Source organism: Triticum aestivum, chromosome 3A (genome assembly GCF_018294505.1).
Source record: "Triticum aestivum cultivar Chinese Spring chromosome 3A, IWGSC CS RefSeq v2.1, whole genome shotgun sequence".
NCBI classification, from domain to species: Eukaryota; Viridiplantae; Streptophyta; class Magnoliopsida; order Poales; family Poaceae; genus Triticum; species Triticum aestivum.
Genome location: NC_057800.1, coordinates 196,249,451 through 196,269,533, shown reverse-complemented (window position 1 = coordinate 196,269,533; position 20,083 = coordinate 196,249,451). Strand labels below are relative to the sequence as shown.

Sequence of the window (20,083 nt, the reverse complement as noted above, 5' to 3'; positions counted from 1 at the left end):
ATTTGAAAAAAGTTCATCAACTTAAGAAAGTAGTTCACAAAAAATTAAAAAATGTTCATCAAAAATTTGAAAAAAAGTTCATCAATTTGCAAAAAAAGTTCATCCAATTTGAAAAAAAGTTCATTGAATTTGAAAAAAGTTCAAAGATTTTGAAAAGGGTTCATCGAATTTGAAAAAAGTTCGTCGATTTTGAAACAAAATAATCAATTTTTAAAAGTAGTTCACAAAAATTATTAAAAGTTCACAGATTTGAAAAAAAAGTTCATCAATTTTAGAAAAATCATTGAATTTGAGAATGTTCACGTATTTAAGAAAAAAACAAAGTCAGTGAGGGAAAGAAACCAGGAAGAAGAAGAAACAAAAAATGCAAAAAAGAAAAGAAAAAAGGAAAAAAAAGAAAAGAAACGAATAAAGCAAAGCAAGAGTTGAATATTATCAGATCGTATTGTGTCTCGTGGTGGTTATACTATCGAACATCTATCCGGCAGGTCTATGGTTCGAGTTGCAACGACGGCTCCCTTCTTTTTTGCGGAATAGAGTATGCAGTAACGGGCCGGCCCAGTACGGGGTGCTGCAGGCGCCCGTTTGCAGAATACACGTTAACAGGCGCCTGCAGCGCCAAATAGGATTTGCCTTTGACGCATTCTGCGTCAAAAAGACGTCTGTTCGCATAGGAATCACGCGACTGGGCCGGCCAATTTGGATTGACCTCGCGCAGAGGTCGGGTGACAAATGCATAAAAAGAAAGAGTTGAATATTATCAGATCATATTGTGTGTCGTGGTGGTTATACTATCGAACATCAATCCAACAGGTCTGTGGTTCGAGTCGCAACGACGGCTCCTTTCTTTCTTGCGGAATAGAGTACGCAGTAACGGGCCGGCCCAATACGTGGTGCTGCAGGTGCCCGTTTGCAGAATACACGTTAACGGGCGCCTGTAGCGCCAAATAGAATTTGCTTTTGACGCATTCTGCGTCAAAAAGACGTCCGTTCGCATAGGAATCGAGCGACTGGGCCGGCCCATTTGGATTGACCTCGCGCGAGAGGTCGGGCGACAAATGCATAAAAAGAAAAAAGCGAGCCACCTGGGATTCAAACTGTGGACCTCCACTTTATTCACCCGACAAGCTAGCCACCGCACCAACTAAAGCTTTTGTGACATACCTGTGGGGCGAATACAAATAAACTGAAAACCGAAATACATGCATATTTTTTCTACAATATATATTTTCATGGCAGCCGATTTCAAAGAGTTTATTCATCCCATCATGCCTGGCGTTGTGTCGTGGAATGAGAGGGGGTCTTGAGCAATTGGGTTAGGGAAGTGTGGGTTTTTTTTTCACCCGATGCAACGCACGGGCGTTTGTGCTAGTAATAATAATAATAATAATAATCTTTCCCTACTAATAAAGCACGGAGTGCTTCTGGTCGTACGTTGTCGTCACTTTTGCAAAAAAAAACCTCCGTTTCTGAGTATTCAACCCGCAGTCCTATTTTAAGTGGGTATCCGAGAAAACGCTTCGTTTTTGCAAAAAACACCCCTGCACCGCTTATCCATTTGCGTTCTCCACCGCCGGGCAAGCGCTGCCGCTTGCCATTGGCGTCCACGCCGCAGGAGCCAAGGAAGGGGTGATGCGTCGCAGCGGGCGTCCGCGCCGCCCGAGGCCAGGAATGCGGCGAGCCGTCGCGACGGCCGTGCGTTCATGCCGAAGCGAGAAGGAGGCTGGGACGGCCTGGTGGTTTGCTGGGCGCTGGAGAGGCTCGTCGCAGGGAGCTCCTCTCCTCTGCTTTGGACGTGAGGCGGCTGAAGAGATCGGGCTGCAGAGCTGCGGGCCGGGGGCCGAAGAATGGCGCGGGCACTAGATGGGACTTGTGCAGGTCTAGGCGAGATGGGAATGGCGTGGTGGGGGTCTGGACGCCGGCGGGTCCTTGGCCGGCGACGCTCGGGCATCGGCCGGCCATGGCCGTCTCTCTGAAGAAAAATAGAAGACAGAGAGAGCTCTTAGAGAAAAGAAGCATGGGAGAGAAGAGAGATGGAGGAAGAAGGGGAGGGCTCACCCACGACGCGGAGGAGGACGCGCGACTGAGGAAGCAGCAGGTCGTCGTCCTCCACATCGCCCAGTGCGAGGCTTCTCCCGGCGCGGAACTGCCGCAACTGTTGCTACTGGCCAAGACACCCGCATCCGCGCACTCCTCATGGAGTCCTGCGGCGAAGGGAGGTGGGAGAGGGAGAGTGCCCTGGCTGGCAGGAAGGGGAGGAAGAAGGGGAGGAGTGGTGGTGGAGGAGCAAGGCAGTGAGAGGATGCGGCTGGACGAGGCCTATGGCCTCTCGAAGTCAACGCGAGCCGCGAGCAGAGAAAGAAGGGAGAATGAGCGACGCGGGATCAGCCGAACCTCTGGGGCATGGCGGAGGTGGCGAAGGTTGTGCGGTTCGAATCGGGTCGGAGGCGAGGCTGCTGGCCTGATCCGGAGCACGGGGCCGGCGACTGGGGCGGACGGCCAGATCAGGCCGACGGCAGAGCAGCTCCAAGGCGCCAGCCACGGCGTCCTCTGGGTTCCTCGCCGATTAGGGAGTGCTTCCTGGCCAGCCACCGCGGCCCCGCGCACGTGTCGCTATTTTGGCTGGGTTGGACGGAGAAGAGGAAGAGCGCCGGAGCTGGGTTAGGATGAGGAGGAATGGCTATTTGGATAAGAGAAGGAGAGGAATGGCGATGAGATAAGGCACGCAGTGGGCGGTCGGTGCTCTCCTCTGCTAGCACGCGAGGCGGCACCAATGTCTTGTACCGGCTAGAAGCTACTGGACGCACCCGTGCTAGCACCGATTTCTATTTTCAGGAAGAGCACCGATTATTACTTGATGTTGTTTGTTGTTAGTACTATATATCAGATATTCCCTCTGTCCTAAAATAAGTCTCTCACTACAATTTTATACACAATTTTGTACTCCCTTCGTGTTTAAATATAAGTCTTTTTAGAAATTTTAATATGGACTACATACGGATGCTTATAGACATATTTTAGAATATAGTTTCACACATTTTGCTCGGTATGTAGTCCATATTAAAATCTCCAAATAGACTTATATTTAGGAGCGGAGGAAATACTATAGTTAGTACAACGAGACAATTATTTTAAGACGGATGGAGTACAATAATTAAAAGCGAGTGAAATATTGAAAAGAAATATTTCTTAATAGAGAAGATATTTGAAGCAAGTCGGTACTTGCTAACCATCAAGATATTCCTCAACTCTAGATGTCATTGATATCATCGGTAAGATAGGCAGGATAGAGCGAGGGATGAAGAATCGAGAGAGGGCGACAAAGGTGCATCTTGCTCGCACCATGTTTCGCCCCCGCACGACAGTTGGGAGGGGGGCACTACCCTCTGTTGTACCATCTGTCCCACAGTTCTGCGTACCCTAACCTGATCTCATCGAGGCCCGATGATAATGTCCAGGGAAGTGGTCATGTTGGCGTGGAGGGTGTGCTCCTACTGTTGGCAGCAACGTGTCAACAAAAGAGTGACAAGCATTGTAAATTCTTTACTTTCTGCTCATCATATTTTTGAAGTGGGAAAGCAAAATTATGAATTAATGTTAATAGGGATTCCGAGATATAGGAGTTAATATATGATCTATTTGAAACTGTTACAGCTATGCGAATGATGCATAATTACTTTCGCAACGAAGGAGTAGCCGCTGATGGATAAATGGTTAGATTTTCATAATTATTTTTATACAGGATTGTAGAATAACAACAACTTATTACACATAATTCAATTTCTTTCGAACGAGTTGAAGAAGTAGGTTTTATTAGTAAAGAAAAAGATTACGAGCTTTTCGAATACAATGAGATCTTCATAAGGTGGATCCTTATGAGTCTCACAACCAATTTAACTGTAAAATCTTATTATTCACCATGATAGGTAAACACTTGAATACCATATGAACTCTTAGATTTATTTTATACCCGATGCAACGCACGGGTATTTTTGCTAGTAATAATAATAATAATAAAGCACGAATTGAGTCTTCGGGTTCACCGTCCCGGCGTTTTTCCAAAAGAGCCTCTAGCTTTTATGAGAATCAACCCGCAGTCCTGATTAAGTACACCCGAACCGATGCGAACAGGAAAATAAAGAACCCCCGACCCTGCCCCCAATCCATCTTCAGCATTGCTACACACACGACATTCCTTGCACGATTTATGGACGACAGAGCCAGCTGAGCCTTTAACACATCTGATGCGTGGATTTGCACCGTTGGATCATCGGTCGTGCAAGCATCGTCCAAGGACTGTCGTTCGTCAAGTAGTTTATTCTTCCACGCCGCCGCATGCCGCCTTCGCTGCCACGCCGCCGCGCGCCGTCAACCCCGTCGGCGCTCCTCCCCCTGTCCCAAGTGCCCCCACCCCCGCGGCCTTCCACCGCCGACGACACTCAATGTTGCAGCCGTTGCCGGCTCCCCCCGTCCCTGCTACCACGGCGCCGCCGGGACTCCTCCCCACTGCTTCCACCTCGGCAATGGTTCCCCCAACCCCGCCGGCTTCGCCATACCGGCGCGCTCCACCACCCGTTGGACCCATCTGCCTGGCTCCCACACCCGCATCTCATCTCCAACCCAGCGCCCACTCAGATGCGGCGGCCGCCGCCGCTCAACAGCAGGGCCTGCTGAACACGTGCTCCCGTCGCCGCCTCCTCAGCCTAACAAAGCCACACCGAGGACTCTTCCTCGGAGCCTCCTCCTGCTCATGGTTCATCGGGCCCGCGCCTCCCTTGCGGTGGCGACACGGCTGAGGGCGCAGCCAGCAAGGGTGTCGTCTAGGGGTGGCGGGGAAGTTGCTGGCGGGCGAGCTCTGCCTGTTAGACGCGTGGATGGGAGGGGTCCAGGAGCCACTACGACAACCAGGAGAGTCTTCCTAGAGAGCGAGGACTCGCGCGACAGCAGCGGCGACGAGCCCGACGGTCTTGCCGACCTCACCCACCTCACCGATAAGTTCTAGGTATGTACGTTGTGCACCCCATTCTGCCCACCCCTTGTTGTTGCAGGCTTCCACCGTCTGCTGGTGTGACTTTCTTTTGTGTTCACGACCATACTTTTCCCCAAATTGTGTTCGCAGCTTGGCAGGTTGGATAGGTAACTGGCTGCTACCATATGAATTATTACTGCTTCTGAACCTCTGATCAGTATAGGTTGGAGGAACATCTCTGAATCACATGTATAGCAACTACTGAATTTGCTGTTACTACCGTACCAGCTTCTTCCAAGTAAATTATTGGTTAGCAATTATGATGTTCTAGCCTGTTGGGATCACAATGCATGATAACACAACCAAAAAATTGATATGTCTGGTATGTTTGATCTGATTTTACTCCATGACCACAGCGCAGAACGAAAATCTATGATAACCTCTTGCTGACACCTTGCCATGTGCGCCATTATCAAGCCTGATTCAAAGAAGGCAGTCAGTTTTCTATTTTGCTCATTTATTTTACCCAGAATAGTAATTGGGTTAACTTAACTTACTGTATCGGTTTATGCTGGAGCTGACATTCCGTGCCTTTCATTTTAGATGTACACAAGCAAGAAAACTGCAGACGAGAAGGAAAATAAGTTTCTCTCCGTGGTTCACTTGCCGTTGTTCTCTGTCCACGAGACAGAGCTTCAGTCTCTCATAACTCGTAATAGGTCGATGTACTATCACCTGCATCCGTCATCTACTCGTGGAGCTCTTGAGATACTTCAGATACAACACAATGGCCTACGTGTCCAAATGTCAGGGTTATATTCAACAATTGTAGAAAGCTGTAGAAAATATAATACACAATTTTTTCTTGCATATATAGATTTACTTGATATTTTTAGTGATCAAACAATTTGGTATTCAGTGTTTACTTGAATATTTTATATTGATTTCTAGCAATGTTCAGTAACAGAGCAATGGACTGAGAGACATTCTCAGTGTGTTGTAGTTTCCATGCTATGTTATCAGGAGGGAGACCCTACGTCTAATTAGTCACGGATAATATGTCGAGCCGTGGCACCATCCAGCTACAAGAGTCGGCCGCCCAGGACGGCAATGTCGGCAAGATACTCCACGTAATTCTGACCTCCCCATCCTCTTGTTTGATCCTTCTTGTTGTGCTTTCTTAGCTGCTGATGGTTGGCGTACCATGTTGTGCGTAGAGGACAGAGGACAAGGGGAAAGAGTACGACAATATTGTGAGATCAAGAGTTATGATTTGTGAGGGAACAAATAATTTTCTTGATCTTTGTGTTGACGAGATGGCGGCTTTCCTAGGGTGGCATTGTGTCCGATGGGGGCAGGGTTGCACCATGGGGAACTGTGAATGCCATTTGGGTTGGAAGAATACAATCAATGATGGATTGACACAGACCTTTGTCGAGTTAAAACATGAAGAATATTGATATTTTTCTAATACAATTCCTGCATGATGATGTATCTTTCACCTTTGACAAATTTTTTGCATGAAAAGGCAGTGGCATTGATGATGGGCAGGAATGGTGGTTGCGCTGTAGTGAAACATGTGTTGTGGATGGTCCCTATAGACGATACAGGATGACGCCAAGTCGCCAACCATCATTACAAGTTTGCTGAATTAGAAATACGAAGAGAAGTGGCAATACAGATAAACCGCTAGGTGCGTGCGACGATTTGTTTAACCCATTGCAATGCCCGGGCACGGTATTTATTTTTTATTCTGATCCTAACCAAAATGTATTTATATGTTCGGACAGAAAGTATGAGCTCCTGAATGTCCTGGAATTTAGTAGCTCATGAAAATGGATGTGCCTTTGAGTGAAGGAACCAGAGGGGAGGATACGTAAGTACTCAACTTACTTTAAATTTTTGTATCTTTTCACAAATAACTATCGAACTTGTGCACTGCCCATGCCTGCTTATTCTGCTTCTCCATGTGCACCAGCTGTTAAAGAATTTGAGGAAGAGACTGGAAGTCTGTTTTATCCATGTGTACCGGCTAGAAGATAATTTGAGGAAGAGATTAAAAGGCACATAAATCAATATTCTGATTCTGGTGTAAGAACGTTGGTTCTTGTATACCTTGTCTTACATGAGAAAGAGTATGCGGTTGATGAATACTTCAGCACTTCCAAACCATCTGGACGTGCAGAGGCAGGCTAATCTATGACATTCTGCCATTTTATACAATCATGTTTGCTTCATGCATGATCAATCTACATCATTTCTCCCATATGAAGTCCCTTTGAGTCAAAGAGGCTCTATAAATCTGTGTTTTCTCAAACTTAACTACTACTTAACTTGTAATCTGAAATTAGAGATTGTGGCACACGATGCTGAAGTTTGACCTTGGCCATCGGGAAGAAGTTGTGCGGTGTGACATTATGAGAATTGGCAAGCAGACTCCTCTCCAGCTGGTACGTTCCCTGTGACATTATGAGAATGATACTATAGTACCTTCGGCTTTATAATTTGATTCATGTTGAGTTTTCAAATGGGTGTCTTCTTGTTTGCGCAGAGCTTGTCACGAGATTGTGCTTGCTGGCATCAAGCTATGGACTTGCTAGAAAAAGATATAATGGTGTGTTTGGTGCTTATACGAGGCCCCAGAAGATGATTATATGTACTACTTTATTTTATTCTTTGTGTTTTTCTGTATATTGCCAAACAGATTTAGAGCATAGCCATTGCATTATGTGGTATCTGTGTGTGTTCCCTACATTTTTTGTATGTTGATAAACATGGAAACACGCTGTCAGAGTGGGTCAGTTTGTATATCTGAGTGTCTACACATGAATCTTGACTATATATAGCAATATGGGCACAAGAACCCTTTAATTTTTGTCATATGTCACATCTACTAATTTTTCCTTCCAAATGTTTTAAGTATTGAGAATTCTGAGAGAAGAACAATTCTGCATATATATTATTGGATTGATGAATGTAAATATTATGAAATATAACACAAATGCATTGTTGCATGGTTCTGTGTTTGAAATTCGAAGTCTGTGTATGGGGGTGGAAGGAAAGGATTGCGAGTCATGCTGCTATCTCTGCCTCCTCAAATGATGCTCGCCACTTCTGTTAAGGATTTATGTTTATTTTAGTCCACCAAGAAAAAATAAATTAGTGACCAACTGTGCTTATCTACTACCGCTTCAAGATTTTTTTTCTTTAAAGGTCTGATAGTACATTTGTAGATTTTTTGACTATTTTTGTTACTACTACAAATTTAGTTACATTTCTCAAAATAAAAGTAAATACTAAAATTTTCTATGAACATAAAGATCTTAATTTGAATTTACTGTAATTTAGTTACATGAATTATTAAACTCTCGAAGAGCATGTAACAATCATAATGTATGTTTCTCATGCTCAAAGGCTATTCCATGTGTCACTACTCTTCCATCCAATGGTTGTATGTTTCTCATGCTCAAAGGCTATTCCATGTGCCACTACTCTTCCATCCGATGGCAGTGCGGAGCTGGATAGGGCCGACGAAGGACATTAGGGTGACTTCTTCACATCCACACTTCATGGTCCGAAAAGCGACAATTCAACCAGTGGCAACACAAAGGCATATTCACCTTATAAAGAATGAGGGTAACGTTATTTCCGACGTTTGTCGGAATTGAATATAAAAATTTGGCCTGTAGTGGCACGCAGAGCAGGTTTTTTGATAAAAATCGCCCGGTGCAACGCATGGGCATTTGTACTAGTAAAAGAACAATTCATGCATATATAGTAGAGGCCAGTGCATAGTATAAACAGTTTCTTGCAATTTTATCATGTGGGAAACATAGAGAGGTGGAGATATAGTTCCTCTCTCATAATAATTGCAAGTAGGAGCAGCAAACACATGCATATTATATTCATCAAAATCATCATGTGTAATAGTAAAACGCAACCCATCAATATAATCCTTAATAAGTGCAAACTTCTCCGATATAGTGTAGTTGGGAGAATTCAAAAAGATAATAGGACTATCATGCGTGGGTGCAATAGCAACAACTTCATGTTTAACATAAGGAACTATAACAAGTTCATCTCCATAAGCATAATTCATATTGGCATCTTGGCCACAAGCATAGCAAGCATCATCAAAAAGGAATATTTCAAAAGAATCAACGAGATCATAACAATCATCCTTCGGTAAGCACGAAGGGAAATTAAACAATGTATGAGTTGAAGAGTTACTCTCATTAGAAGGTGGGCACGGGTGATCAATCCGCTCTTCCTCCTTTTGTTCTTCGCTCTCCTCCTCATCTTTTCCATCCAATGAGCTCATAGTTTCATCAATTTCTTCTTCCATAGATTCCTGCAAATATTAGTTTCTTCTTGGACAACGGGAACTTTCTCAATAAGCGCATTAATATAGGAATTATATTCATAATTATCATAGCAATATTTTAGGATAGCTAAATTTTTAGGCCTATAAACATCATCATCAAAAGCTCCATACTTTCAAACAAAGATTCAATTTCATAAGCACCCTTAAAAGCAACAAATGCTTCTATTTGTTCCACATCATAGTAATCATATATACCTCTAGCATAAGAAGCCAAGATTTCATTATCATTAAATTCACATGAAAAGGGAAGGTGTGGAGCATTCATCCTAGAGCAACAAGTATAATCATATCTCAAGCATACTTGCCGAGCATACCACTTCAATATATAAATTTGATCCCATAATAGTTTCCCTTTTTGAGTCAAGCGATAATCCCTAAAGTATTCACGTTGATCCAACATTACTCCCATTACCAGATTGAATGAGGTTTTCTCAGGATTATCAAAGTGGTACATAATATTTTTCACATATTGAGCATCGAGGGTTTTAGGAGGTTCCTCATCTCCATGAGCAGCAAGTACACCTGATTTTTTTGGTATTTCGTGTTCCATATCCATAACTAAAGATAGAGAACAACTAAGAACAACAAAAAAATTACTTAATGATAAAGCAAACAAGCACACACGAGAATATTCACCCCACGCTATTGCTCCCTGGCAACGGCGCCAGAAAAAGGTCTTGATAACCCACAAGTATAGGGGATCGCAACAATTTTCGATAAGTAAGAGTGTCGAACCCAACGAGGAGCTAAAGGCAGAACAAATATTCCCTCAAGTTCTATCGACCGCCGATACAACTCTACGCATGCTTGATGTTCGCTTTACCTAGAACAAGTATGAAACTAGAAGTACTTTGTAGGTGTTGTTGGATAGGTTTGCAAGATAATAAAGAGCATGTAAATAAAAGGTAGGGGCTGTTGTAAGTAAAGAAGCAATACAGTAAATATAGCGAGTGTGGAAAAGTGGTGGTAGGAGTTGCGAAATTGCCCCTAGGCAATTGACTACTTACTAGACCGATAGCAAGTTTCATGTGGGAGAGGCCACTGCTAGCATGTCATCCCTTACTTGGAATTCTATGCACTTATGATTGGAACTATCAGCAAGCATCCGCAACTACTAACGTTCATTAAGGTAAAACTCAACCATAGCATTAAGATATATTGGTTCTCTTTCAATCCCTATGCATCAATTTCTATGCTAGGTTGAAGCTTCTGTCACTATTGCCCTCCAATACATAGTCCTATCAACATACAACTAACCCTACGGTGTGATCCACGCGTGCTCTCATATGATGGGCACAAAAGGAAAGCAACATAACCACAAGCAAATTAAATCAATCATAGCAATTCATCAACCATCGATAGGAAAACAAAAATCTACTCAGACATCATAGGATGGCAACACATCATTGGATAATAATATGAAGCATAAAGCACCATGTTCAAGTAGAGGGTACAGCGGGTTGCGGGAGAGTGGACCGCTATAGATAGAGGGGGGAAGGTGATGGAGATGTTGGTGAAGATGGTGGAGGTGTTGGAGTAGATCGCGGTGATGATGATGATGGCCACTGCAGCGTTCCGGCGCCACCGGACGAGAAGGGGAGAGGGGGCCCCTTCGTCTTCTTCTTCCTTGACCTCATCCCTAGATGGGAGAAGGGTTTCCCCTCTGGTCCTTGGCCTCCATGGAGGCGGAGGGGCGAGAGCCCCTCCGAGATTGGATCTGTCTCTTTGTCTCTCTCTGTTTCTGCGTTCTCAGATTCTACCCTTTCACCGTTTCTTATATTCCCGGAGATCCATAACTCCGATTGGGCTGAAATTTTAACACGATCTCTATCCAGATATTAGCTTTCTTGCGGCGAAAGAAGGGCACCAACCATCTTACAGGGTGACCACGAGGGTCAGGGGAGCGCCTGCCCCCTGGGGCGCGCCCCCTGCCTCGTGGCTCCCTCGGGCACCATCTCGCGTGGATTTTTCTTCCCAAAAATCATATATATTTCAAAAAAATATCCATCCGTTTTATCCCGTTTGGACTCCGTTTGATATGGATATTCTGCAAAACAAAAAACATGCAACAAACAGGATTTGGCACTGGGCACTGGATCAATATATTAGTCCCAAAAATAGTATAAAAAGTTGCCAAAAGTATATGAAAGTTGTAGAATATTTGCATGGAACAATCAAAAATTATAGATACGACAGAGACGTATCAACCTCCATCGTACAATGCGGCTGACCGACCACCACGTGGTCGAGACAAAACGACAATTCATGCCGAACACCAGCCAGCCCCGCCTCAGCGCCCAGGCAGAGGTAAATTAGCCCATGGGCATACATATGACCTCCGGCAAACCTTGAATAATAAACCAGGAAACACTAGATCAATCTACGGATTGTGAGGGCGTGCCTCGACACACGACGACGGCCACCTATTCGGACGTGACAAACTTAGTCACGCGCGGGCCAAAAACCGTAGACGGACTCCATCAGAGCTACGTCGCGATACGCCCCGATATAGAGGCGCCGCACACCCTCATTGCTTCACTGATGAGGTCCTGGGATCATGAATTCCCAGAAGGGTTCAAATCTGTGAATATAGAATCATACAATGGAACCACGGACCCCACTGTGTGGATGGAAGACTTCATTCTGCACATTCATATGGCCCGCGGCGATGACCTCCACGCCATCAAGTACCCCCTTTAAAAATCAAGGGCCAGCTCGGCACTGGCTCAACAGTCTTCCTGCAAATTCCATTGGCAGCTGGGAGGACTTGGAATAGGCCTTCCTCGATAACTTCCAAGGTACATATGTTCGACCTCCAAACGCTGATGACTTAAGGCATATAGTTCAACAACCCAAAGAGTCCGCCAGGAAATTCTGGACTAGGTTCTTAACTAAAAAGAACCAAATCGTCGATTGTCCGGATGCCGAAGCCCTAGCAGCCTTCAAACATAGCATCCGCGACGAATGGCTCGCTCGCCACCTCGGCCAAGAAAAGCTAAAATCTATGGCAGCCCTCACGACACTCATGACCCGCTTTTGTGCGGGCGAGGACAATTGGTTGGCCCGTAGCAAAAACAATGCAAGCGATGCCAACACCCCTGAAGCTAAAACTAGCAAAGACAAGTCTCGACGCAAAAGATACAAGCGCCGAAACAACAGTGATAACACCAAGGACACGATAGTCAATGCCGGATTCAGGGGCTCTAAGTCCGATCAGCGGAAGAAGTCGTTCAAAAAGAACAATTCATGCCCATCTAGCTTGGACTGCATACTTGATCGTCCGTGCCAGATTCATGGCACCCCAGACAAGCCACCCAATCATACAAATAGAGATTGCTGGATTTTTAAATAGGCTGGTAAATTGAACACCGAGAACAGGGAAAAGGGATCGCAAAGCAAGGACAATGACGAAGAGCCCCAGCAACCGAACATAGGGGGACAGAAGAAGTTTCCCCCTAGGTTAAAACGGTGAACATGATATATGCTACCCACATCCCCAAGAGGGAGCGCAAGCGTGCGCTCACGGACGTCTACGTGATAGAGCCAGTCGCCCCAAAATTTAACCCATGGTCGTCATGCCCGATCAACTTTGATCGTCGGGATCATCTGACCAGTATCCGTCACGGTGGCTCAGCCACACTGGTCCTAGACCCAATAATTGATGGGTTCCACCTGACTCGCATCCTTATGGACGGAGGAAGCAGCCTAAATCTACTCTATCAGGATACAGCGCGAAAAATGGGCATTAACCCATCTCGGATCAAGCCTACCAGGACTACCTTCAAAGGAGTCATACCAGGTGTAGAGGCCCGCTGTACGGGCTCAATTACACTCGAGGTTGTCTTCAGATCTCCGGACAACTTTCGAAGCGAGGAGTTAATCTTCGATATTGTCCCCTTTCACAGCGGTTATCACGCACTACTCGGTCAAACTGGGTTCGCTCGATTCAACGCAGTACCACACTATGCTTATCTCAAACTCAAGATGCCCGGTCCACGCAACGTCATAACAGTCAACGGAAATACGGAACACTCCCTCCATAAAGAAGAGCACACAACTGCCTTAGCAGCAGAAGTGCAGAGCGGCATTCTCAAGAAGAACCTTAATTTGGCTGCCGAGCCCACGGACACCGCTAAGAGGGTCCGAACTACTCTGCAGCAGGAGAGCTCGGCTCGTCAGGAGCTTGATTAGCAATCCGGCTTCCGTCGCAGTTCCGATCAAGTGGTAGCATTCGTGCCGCGCGTACATAACTATGCACTCAAAATCCCATGGGCATCGACGGAGGCATATCAAGCTTGTGGTCCATAGTACGGCTCAACGGACGTCGGATACACATTTACTTTCACTTTTACTTGTTTCCTTTTCAGGTCTCAATCCCACATGCACCATTTGGTGGTCTGATCATCAGTCCTCTTGAAGGATAAACACACCAAGACGGCGAGAAACGCAGACACTTGGGGGACTTTTTAGGTGATTCCGTTAACGATAACTTTCCTGTTTCTCAGGACCCACATGCAGCTCTCCCTTGGTTTCGGCATGTCAAATAGCCTGTTTCTTATCGCACTACCTGTTTCAATGCGCTTTGACGTACTAATTAAATTACAATGAGAATAGTTTGCGGCTAGAGTTGTAGGACTCCAGCTTTTACTTTTGTATCTTTTCTTGGTTTTTTCATCTCCCCTGTGGATAATTCTATCAGGTAGCGCCTGTACACTTTGGTATGCTTGATGTTTGCTAGGGGCTTCATAGCACCCCACATTATGGCAACAAAAGTCCAAACACTTTTTATAAGTACAGTTCGGCACCCCGAATTTAGCATTATATGCATTGGCTTTGAATCATGTCTTTGGTCAATAGTTGGGTTGCCCGGCTCCTGTGCTTGCTACCTTACGTTCCACTACATCGGCTAAGTTAGTAAAGGGAGAACTACTGCGATTGTGCCTTGGTTTATCCAAAGGAGCACCTCAGTAGAGAAAGCCAAAAACTGACTGTCATGATGCGGCGAGAGCCGGTCAGCTGTTCGGAGGTTGCAAATCGTTGGAGATTTCTTCCGCATTACGCGAAGGATTGGTACTTCCCGATCAGACGCTTATAACACTCTAGTTCGGATACTAGGTGTCGGTGTCAAAACTAGCGAATCTCGGGTAGGGGGTCCCGAACTGTGCGTCTAGGATCGAAGGTAACAGAAGACGGGGGACACGATGTTTACCCAGGTTCGGGCCCTCTCTATGGAGGTAATATTCGATGTTTACCCGGGTTTGGGCCCTCTCTATGGAGGTAATACCCTACTTTCTTCTTGGTTGATCTTGATGAATATGAGTATCTCTATTCCTAATGTCTCAGTTGGTAGTCCGCGTTCCGGGTTTTATTTTCGTCCCACCTCACCCGGTCTTTTTTGGTACTTCTTGGGTACTTGCTCCCACCTCCCGCTCAGCCGAGACGGTTTATTTTCGTACTTCCTCCCACCTCCCAGGTAGTTCCCTCCACGCAAAAAAATCGAACCAACCAATAACGTTATGAGGGAGCGATGCCTCCAGGTACTCCCCTCCACGCAAAAAAAGGAAGAAAATAAACTGACAAAAGAAAACCAGCGAAAAAACCCGTCTTGGACTGGCAACGTGCGAACGAGCGAGCGAAGCCTCTAGGTCCCTTCGCCGTTGCCCTCGCACATCAAGCCGCCGCCCTCGCCCTCGCCCTTGCAGCTGCCGCCGATCCCCTCCCCCATCTTCCTCCCTCAAACGCTAGCCCATCTCGCGGTGCGCCACCGCCCGTCGCGCCCAGATCCAGTGGCGGCTGTCGCCCCACCTCCAGCCGCGACCGCCCCACCTCCAGCCGCGGCCGCCGCCCCCACGTCCCACCGCGGCCGCTGCCCGCGCCAACGACCCCTTCCCCCGCCACCGCGCCATGGGTCTACTTCGCCATGAGCTCCAGCGCCGACCATCCCGCCGCTGCTCGTGATCCCCTCTTCCATCAGCTCCACTTCACCAGAACCGTAAGTCCACATGAGTATGTGTAGCAGGTTCACCACATCCCCCTGACATGTTCTTCCTTCTCCAAAAATATTTTCTTTTATGTTTAATTTTTCGTCATATGATCATTTCCTATTACCCCAGTGCAGGCCAGTTTGTGATGTTAGATAGTAGTTGTGTAATATATATGCTAGACAAGGTTTTGTACTCCTGATTCTAATGTTTCGTTCCTCACGCCTGAATTCAGGAAAATCAGCCAAGATACACAACAAACATATCAGCCGCAGCTAGCTGCTATGCGCACATGTGCAAAAACAAACTTATTAATCCTTTGCCGCAGACAATACTGAAGCACTAACACAAACAAGATCCTTCTGAAGATAGTGTCTGAATGCAAATGATCATGACTTATGAATTTGGAGCCATGGCCCATGTGTAGGCAAGGGCAATGATCCCTTTTACTACTTGAGCGGTCCAATAGAGGTATTTCTATTTTTCTATCCTCAGAAGAAAAAAGCAGTGAAAAGAAGATAGAGCTCGTTTAGTTTGTTTCTAAAAATCTTCGACAACACGTTTATAACAATATCACCAGCCTAAATGCTTGCTACTTACAATATTTTTAATTCAGTTGACCTCTTGAATGCAGATTATTGAAGGTTGTTTCTGAAGTTGTGATTGACTGGAACCAAAGAAAAGTTGGAGACATTTTTGGTGTGAATTGCTTGGATTAAGTGGGAGTGAAGATGTTCTTTCTGTCTATATATGGTTCTATTATTGGCAAATTTGTGCCTTCGAGATTGCTGCAAGTGTTTGTGTTCCCGAGCTGAAAATTTAGATTATTACCATGTTTGGTCTCCTGAATATAAATCATGATTCTTTGCATCTCAATTGCAGACCAACAGACCTTTCCGTCCTCATATTCCCCGGATTCGTTTTCTGCGATCGAGCGCCCGAGCGGTTGCATCTTGACGGCAGGTGCGCGCTCCATTTCAATAGTTATACTTCAGTCCAGAAGTTTTTTTGGGCTCTCTAACTTTTTTGAGTGGTTTTTTCAGTTCCCTTTACAACCGAGTTAGCTTTATACTATGAGCAGTGAGCAAGTCATGTATAAAGCAAAAACAAAGTATTAGTCTGCTATCAAATGGTACATTTATTTGAACTCTAAGGGCAGGTCCAGGGTCTCATGAAGAGGGCATGTGTTTGTATTAGGTGAGATCTGAACTGATTCTGACCAATGTGAAATTAATTTTGTTGTTGATGGATCTGCAATTATTTTTATGTGCACAGAAGTGTCGTAGTTGAGAAGCCTGAGAAGAATATATCACTTAGGTACATATTCGAGCTAGGGTTTTTCATTTTCTCCTTCCAATCCATTTATCATGCGATAATTTGCCCATAAAAGACATACATGATGGTCGTCGTTGGACAGACTATATTTGTTTACTTCTACCCATAAATTTAAAGTCCTGAACATGTTGCAGGATATATTAATATTAAACTATGTGTGCGTTCCACTGCATTCATCTATTTAATGCATGATATTTGTAAGCTTGGTTCAGGCTGCGCCGCATCTATCTATATAATGCACAATATTTCTATGCTTGGTTCAGGTTGTTTCTGACAACCATTGGCAATCTGTCCCTATGTCATTCCTCTTATATATACATAAGAACTGTCTACACAGATCAGAGTGTGTATGAGGGTCGTTTCCATTTGTGTTCTGTTCCCTTTATTGTTTTATCGATGTAAAACCCTTGACGAATTATCCATTCCTTTTTCGCAGATCAGAAGGTTTTGCAGTTGACAAGCTTACAGGTTTGAGCACCCCGAACAACGGGGTGGGCCCTTTGACCTGTGGGTTTTGCTGGTACCAAGAGAAGGAGGTTCCTTTTAACCTGCAGGAGCTCTGCCAATGGCAGCGTGCTTTCCTTGACAATGACGTGGTACTGCACGTACGCAAGATGCAGCGAGTGAAATCGGCGCAAGAGGGCATCTTGCAAGCAGCACCAAATCCTATATTATGGGACCGAGTGAGTATCTCAAAGAAGAAATAATTTTTTTGATGTAGGAATATCTGTAGGCTGATTATGCTTTGATGTATAGATTGCAGTAGCACTTAGGTAAAATATAAGTTCTTAGCCAGTTCAATAGTACTTTTGTTGAACAATGCTCAATTGACATTACGCTAAAACCTCGAGAATATCTGAGGGGACAAGGCAAGTGTTGTTTGTAATGACTTGTGTTATGATATTGCAAAATAGATTAGACGGAAAAGTACATAGCATTGCCATGGAATATTTAATACTTTTAGATCTGCCTGTTCATATGATGGCATCCACAAAATCCTTTCTACCATGTGGGTGTGTTTGTGTTAGAATTGTTTCACACAAATAGTTAAATTATTTTCTATGTGTATGCTTCTCCTTTTATCAACTTATGAGAAATTATATTAATGGGGCATGCTTTATTTGCAAGATATAGATGTCTTAACTTGATAAAAGGACTTTATATCGAATGTGTTTGTGCGACTGAAGATGAGGCATGCTTTATTTGAAAAATTATATTGAGTGTGTTTGTGCGACTGGAGATGGAGGATGGCTTGTGCTCTCGCTTGTGCGGTTACCACGGTGCTCCGGCCATTATGAAGAGGTGTTGTGTGCAACTACATTTATCTTGTGCCAAATTACTATGCCATTGAGTTCAAAATTGTAGACACGGTAGCTTCAAAGCATGATGCGAAATTAGTTGGTGTAGTGTGATACATACAAATGTCATGGCGCATTGGTGCTTTGCTTTGAAATCCAGGAAATTAGTTGGGATTGAAGAATTAGCTCTTGTTATTCATTAATCGTTACCATTTTAAGATTCCTCATTTGTGAAAACTGAAGTCCCCATTCCTTTTGGTCATTTAAGAAAGCATATGAAAGTGACACGACACACTGTCCCACATATATCTTAACTCTTCTAAAATCATGTTTCACTGCTTGGTTTGTGCTACAAATAATGTCGGTACATTGAACTTACTAAATCAAGTCAAATGTGGCTCGGTGATAGAATTAAGCATGAAGGAGGAAGATACCAGCACCAGCCCCAGCAATAAAGACTGCGGCAACGGCGACGGTAGTGTGTCCCGGCGAGCGTGAGCAATGGCAGCATCATCTCTGACTCTGAGTACCTGACCAAGACGCTGCCCAGGTCACATGTCAAGGACTTCCTCTTGGACGATGCCGCCTCCTTGGCTGTTGTTGTTGTCTCCTCAAATAAGTCGTATCAGGTTAGTTCCATTGCACTGCAAATACTACCACTTCTATTGGGCAAGCAAATACAACTTGAAAGTATAAGTCGTATCAGGTTAGTTCCATTGTACGCCAGTGTCGTCTGGCACGCGAAGTCAATTTCTTGCATCGCCCATTGTTGTTCATCTGCTACTCTAACCAGTAACCATCCCTTGCTCCCAATAATTTTGAGCTCGCAAATATGACATTGGTTGCTTGATTAGCATTATTTCTTTCAAGGAAAAAACTAATTGTCGATTCTTTTTGGATACAGCAGATGGATTTTGGATGCAGACCAATGTGGTTTCTTCATAGTACTAGGGAGCCGACAATAAAAAAACATGAGAATTCATCACCTATCTTAGCCACCGCAACCTGAACAAGATTTTCCAACATCTAGCTTAATCCTTCTGAATGGTTGGTAGCAGATCTGTCCTACAAGCAGAAATCATCTACTTTGTGTTTGAATTTTCTAAATTACAGTAAAACATGTGCATACTTCAGTTTGCACAAAGAGCAAACCTAGACAATCTGTTGTAGGGTCTGAGCTATTGAATATACATGTAGTAAAAAATACTTTTCCTTTGGTCCTCTTTCATGTTCAAGTTCCTAACGAAGCTGCCATATAGCGCATTTAGGCTCTGGTCAACAAGTCGGCGGACAAGTTGCAAATTCAATCAACAATGAAGGAACATAGAAAACTGAACCCACTGTTCATGATCTTTAAGGAAGAAAACACACAAGATTCGTTATTCAATCTTATCAATGACCATGTGTAATCTTAGGCTATTTTGTTATCAATAGCTAAAAGTTGTTCACAAGCCTTGGTGTGTTTTGATGTTTCTTGAATGTGGAGCTGCAGGTAGAGCTGAGGATCAAGGATTAAGTATAAACGCAATGGAGCCCGTTGTATAACAACGCAGAGCCGAAGGAGATGCTATTTTATTGTTGCCTTATCTTTGTCGATGCAGTCGAATATGGGTCTATTCTGGTGCCCTGTCTTCATCGTAGCGTGTGTATGTAACATGGGGGCCGCCGTGAGTATAGATCGTCTAGACTACCTTTTCTGGGCTACTAAAATATACAAAGAGACATCAAGGTCAGAAATCAATTAGGGAGGCACTAACATTATGCCTTGATTCAGATGTTGTAAAAAAATGCCTTGATTCAGATGGTTCCATCAATTTTTTGCATTTATTATGGATAATTTGTATTAGTTTCCTTTTGGAGTAAAAAATGGGTTGAAATTGATATAATACAATTTTGGTTAAACTTCATTGTAGTTTTATCAACAGTTATGAGAGTTTGCTACCTCATGTTTTTTATTTAAAATGAAGATGTCGGTATTATATGCAGTGTCGACTTTGTTGGACATTTAATAAAGAAAATTTATATGAAACATGTACATCTAATGTGGTTGATGTCTGCAAACTAGAATTAAGAACCCTTTGGTTATTGATCAATATCTACATCTTTGTTGTGCCGT

General features: G+C 44.3%; 1 protein-coding gene and 2 long non-coding RNA genes across 13 annotated transcripts; 2 read left to right on the top strand and 1 right to left on the bottom strand.

Moving 5' to 3' along the window:
* Window positions 1-1,151: 1,151 nt before the first annotated feature.
* LOC123060941 (uncharacterized) lies at window positions 1,152-2,308 on the bottom strand. Its single transcript, XM_044483804.1, has 2 exons — window positions 2,059-2,308; window positions 1,152-1,972 (listed from the first exon to the last, which is right to left on the bottom strand). Exons 1-2 carry the CDS (start codon window positions 2,113-2,115, stop codon window positions 1,496-1,498), a joined length of 534 nt encoding a protein of 177 aa, XP_044339739.1. The 5' UTR covers window positions 2,116-2,308; the 3' UTR covers window positions 1,152-1,495.
* Window positions 2,309-4,181: 1,873 nt separating this feature from the next.
* Window positions 4,182-7,844, top strand: LOC123060940 (uncharacterized). 5 transcript variants are annotated; one of them, XR_006428335.1, is made up of 5 exons: window positions 4,182-6,662; window positions 6,760-6,845; window positions 6,948-7,060; window positions 7,321-7,419; window positions 7,521-7,844. It is a non-coding gene; the product is annotated as an uncharacterized lncRNA (long non-coding RNA). The 5 variants fall into 5 exon arrangements; XR_006428332.1 differs by having other exon boundaries at window positions 4,183-5,002; window positions 5,120-6,662; window positions 6,948-7,419; XR_006428334.1 differs by having other exon boundaries at window positions 4,188-5,002; window positions 5,573-6,662; window positions 6,948-7,419.
* Window positions 7,845-14,943: 7,099 nt separating this feature from the next.
* Window positions 14,944-19,813, top strand: LOC123060939 (uncharacterized). 7 transcript variants are annotated; one of them, XR_006428330.1, is made up of 8 exons: window positions 14,944-15,345; window positions 15,570-15,805; window positions 15,969-16,297; window positions 16,378-16,651; window positions 17,106-17,352; window positions 17,804-17,971; window positions 18,377-18,596; window positions 19,460-19,813. It is a non-coding gene; the product is annotated as an uncharacterized lncRNA (long non-coding RNA). The 7 variants fall into 7 exon arrangements; XR_006428327.1 differs by having other exon boundaries at window positions 14,948-15,345; window positions 16,378-16,531; window positions 17,798-17,971; XR_006428324.1 differs by having other exon boundaries at window positions 14,949-15,345; window positions 16,378-16,531.
* The last annotated feature ends 270 nt before the right edge of the window (window positions 19,814-20,083 follow it).

Excerpts from the sequence above, each read along its gene's own strand:
- LOC123060941 (XM_044483804.1), bottom strand. The coding sequence starts at position 2,115 with ATGTGGAGGACGACGACCTGCTGCTTCCTCAGTCGCGCGTCCTCCTCC. Across the intron at positions 1,973-2,058 it reads CGTCCTCCTCCGCGTCGTGG|AGAGACGGCCATGGCCGGCC; the intron begins GTGAGCCCTCCC and ends ATTTTTCTTCAG.